We start from the raw sequence: 3,748 nt of genomic DNA, 5'->3' as shown, positions 1-3,748 counted from the left end.
GCCGAAATTTTACAAAAGTTGGACATAATATGAATGTATAAATTTGTGTATAAATGTTGTGAAAAAACATTGCGACTATTTGCCGCTCAAGGTTGTGTTTTTTGAATAGGTGTGGAGAGAAATGGGTATACTTGATTTTAAAAGGAGACTGTCAAAATTTTTATGAAAGTTGGACATAGTATAAATGTATAAATTTGTGCATGAATGTTGTGAAAAAATTATGATTTTTTGCCAATGAAAGTTTTTTTTTTTTTTTAACAAGTGCATCAAAATAGTGATTTAGTTACTATGGGGGGTAGTAGAAGGGGTAGGGGTAGACCTAAAATAACTTGGGAGGAGATAGTGAATAAGGATTTAATATCTTTGAATCTATCAAAAGAAATGGTCCATGATCGCATAAATTGGCGGAAAAGGATTCATATAGCCGGCCCCACTTAGTGGGACTAAGACTTGGTTTTGTTGTTGTTGTTGTAACAAGTGCATCAAAATTGGGTATAGTCGATTTTAAGAGGAGAGTTTGCCAAATTTTTACAAATGAACATAGTATAGATGTATAAATTTGTGTATGAATGTTGTGCAAAATTTGTGATTGTTTGCCAATGAAATTTTATGGTAACAAAAAAAACAAAAAACCTTATTATTAAAGTCTAAATTAATTATGTCAATTTACTTCTCTCGTGCCCCTAATGAGATCTAACCTCCTAATTTGAATAAAATAGAAGCCTTATTTCAATAATATAATAAATTAACAATCACAAGGCTGCTTCCCGCTTGCATGGGGCATGCAAAAAACACTACTTCAACAAATGGTTTTTAGCTAAAAATGCTACTTGGTGTAGTTCTTTTATTGGTCATGTGTCACGCGTGCTATTATGACCAGATTAAAAAACGCTATATGATCCAGCGTGTTTTGCTTAATAAATGTTAGATCATCCAACATTTTTTTGAAATGCACCAAATTTGGAAATAAAGTTCTATCCGAACTTTAGTCAAATAATTTCAATTAAAATTAAATTAAAATCCAAATAACCTCCAATACATTGGATGACATGATTATATCATCTAGAAATGTAAATTGATGATGAGAATTTAAACACAGCATTCAACTATTGGTACAGAGATATTCGTCATTATGGATGCATGATGCTTATACGAAATAGGAAAGGTAAAGAAATAACATTCAACATTATTTATTGAGTCGTATTTATTGTCAACAGCTAACAAAATTTGAAAATTTAAATGATTCATAGCGTGAGAAAACCAAAATGCACTTCAATAAATGATGCTGTTAACTATATATATAGATCTAAAATATTTTACTCCAAATAAGATGATTGCAATCAATTGTGCAATCCATGAACCAAGCCAGAAGTCGTCAAATAATTTGACTAGAACGTCAATCTATCATGCTCTAGACTGACGCTATATATTCCGAATTACAAGTTAGATCATTGAAGAAAGACGCTGCAAGAATTTTAGACATTAGCTATTGTTTGTCAAAAAAAGTGTATAGAAAATATAAAGGTGGCAGCCAAGCACTCTAACATGACAAGTCAACACTAGGACTACTTTCGATATACAGCTCGGACTTGGAAGAACTTAAGAAGTAATGCATTTACCATTAAGCATGTGTGCTGGACTCTGAAAGTAGCTCTGGTTTTCGGTGACCTTTTATATTGAAAAATAGCTGATACATTCTCTCTCTCTCTCTCTCTCTCATATGGTAGGTTGCATGTAGGTCTTGCAGCACCTATATAATTGATGACTCCCATTAAAACGTAAAAGGGAACAGAACCAGAAACGGGAAAGAAAATTTAAGACCACATTAACACAAACAAAATTTCCCCGTTCTGAGAATAAGATCTGCCGAGGGTCCAAATTGAAAAAGAAAGTTCTTGCTGGTCCATGCGGCTTTAAGTCCGATAAGTGGATCTTGAAACCTATAACAAAAATTTACCACCTTAATTAGTACATCTTGTGGGAAAGATTTCACAAACGATTCGTCTATTGAAATATAGGCATTAGCCTCAATAATCTTAAAATAAATATATAAAATCTGCGAAAGAGGAGGTCTACATTTTTATTTTATTTTTTTGCTTTAATCATTGTGCAATTAAATACAACAACTGATGTTTTGATGATTTCTTTAAGATCTAAAGATATGAATTAGCATCAGAGAGAGAGAGAGAGAGAGAGAGAGAGAGAGAGAGAGAGAGAGAGAGAGAGTTTTTGGCTTCTCATGTATCCATTTGGAGGACAATACGAATAGAGAGAAAGGGCTACTTATTTGCCACCAATAGTTAATTACCAGAAAATAGCTTTCACCATGCTGCAAACTCTGATCTGAAAAGCCAAATTCATTGACAGGTACTGGAACCCCGGAGGAATGCAACAGCACCACATCTTCACCAAACATTGCTGTCATATCAAGTGGACCCCTCGGAACATCCGTTGGAAGACGATTGATAAACACAGTGATAAATTCTGAAAAACCACAAAAGGAGTTTTCAGAACGAAGACCATTAATTGTTTGCATATATGTCTATGTGTGTACATATATATAGTCTTTACAGTATATATATTAATTTACTTTCATATCCAGCCAACTTCAACCTGTAGGTTCGAGAACAATTGGGCTCGAGCGCGAACATAGACCATGGATGCCTTCGTGGAAAGTAGCTCCATCGGAAGAAAAAGAACCAACAGTACATAGACAAGAAGATGGCAGTGACGGAGGAAAAAAAGAGTGGGAAAGAGGCATCTGAAACCCCATGACCCCATTGGAACTACTGCTACCCTCGTGGTGAATTGCAGTAGCATCGGCGTGGGGTCGGGGCTGATCGCCGGCGTGGTCTCCGACGAGGGAGGCCTGAATCTGGCGCTGGAGGCGGCGAGATCTGGAGCGGCGGTTTTGGAACCAGTAGAAGACATTGGCGTCACCGACAGCGCCTAATTTCTCGAGGAGCCTTCTAATTCTGACGGTTTCGTCTTTGGATGGATTGACCATGCCGCTGTTGAAGATGGACTCGAGGATGAGGATTTGCTCAGGTTTGGGAGTCCACCGAGAGCGCACGGGCTGGTTCCTCTCGGAGGCATGAGTTGGAGGATGGTTGGGTTCTTGCGCTTGATCTTCCATGACAGCAAGAAAAGAAGGGGGCAGAAAGTGGGTTTTAAGACACAAACCAAGGTAAGAGAATAATGGAGCAGAAAGACGCAGCACATGAATACACAGTAAACGTACGTAGAACCCAACGCAGTGGAATACCTTTTTCTTATGTCTCTTTTAATTTATTTTAATTAAACTGACATGCCAACCAGTGACTACAGCTCAAAGCGCAGGAGAACCGTCATTTCACATGGTAGTTCCCAGCAAACGTGTATAGATGTTTTTCTTACACAATAAGGATATAAAAATTTTAGCTTGCTAGAAGCTAACCAGTAATTTTCTGTAAGCGTGCACTAATATTTAATGTCCAGAATAACTTCAGTTTAAACCTTGACAAATATTCGACTTCTTCGGATTGGTTAGACTGGTCGGTGCTGGAAGCCAAGTTGCTTATTCGTGCTTCCTTGGTTAGGCCGATTTCCAGTGGACGCATTATTATAATCGCCGGGATTCCACGTGCCCACCATGCATGCAGCATCATCGTCTTTCATTCTCTATTTTCACAATCGGTTAATGTAAATTTTTTAACATGAACCAACGTTCTATAGTCAAGACTCTTCTAAATTAGCAGAAATTTGGCAG

General features: G+C 37.1%; 1 protein-coding gene across 1 annotated transcript; it reads right to left on the bottom strand.

Moving 5' to 3' along the window:
• Positions 1–1,589: 1,589 nt before the first annotated feature.
• LOC131144574 (WUSCHEL-related homeobox 6-like) lies at positions 1,590–3,183 on the bottom strand. The gene is made up of 3 exons (XM_058093285.1): positions 2,614–3,183; positions 2,309–2,484; positions 1,590–1,940 (listed from the first exon to the last, which is right to left on the bottom strand). Exons 1-3 carry the CDS (start codon positions 3,134–3,136, stop codon positions 1,914–1,916), a joined length of 726 nt encoding a protein of 241 aa, XP_057949268.1. The 5' UTR covers positions 3,137–3,183; the 3' UTR covers positions 1,590–1,913.
• Positions 3,184–3,748: the final 565 nt, after the last annotated feature.

Source organism: Malania oleifera, chromosome 12, assembly GCF_029873635.1.
Source record: "Malania oleifera isolate guangnan ecotype guangnan chromosome 12, ASM2987363v1, whole genome shotgun sequence".
NCBI classification, from domain to species: domain Eukaryota; kingdom Viridiplantae; phylum Streptophyta; class Magnoliopsida; order Santalales; family Ximeniaceae; genus Malania; species Malania oleifera.
Note: the sequence above shows the minus strand (reverse complement) of the source record. Positions and strands in the feature narration are given on the sequence as shown.

What these genes read in the sequence shown, in the direction of transcription:
- LOC131144574 (XM_058093285.1), bottom strand. Translation starts at nt 3,136, where the DNA reads ATGGAAGATCAAGCGCAAGAACCCAACCATCCTCCAACTCATGCCTCC. An exon ending in AATTGTTCTCGAACCTACAG is followed by an intron (nt 2,485 to 2,613) that starts GTTGAAGTTGGC and finishes GTGGTTTTTCAG; the next exon opens with AATTTATCACTGTGTTTATC. An exon ending in ATGGTGAAAGCTATTTTCTG is followed by an intron (nt 1,941 to 2,308) that starts GTAATTAACTAT and finishes TTTTTGTTATAG; the next exon opens with GTTTCAAGATCCACTTATCG.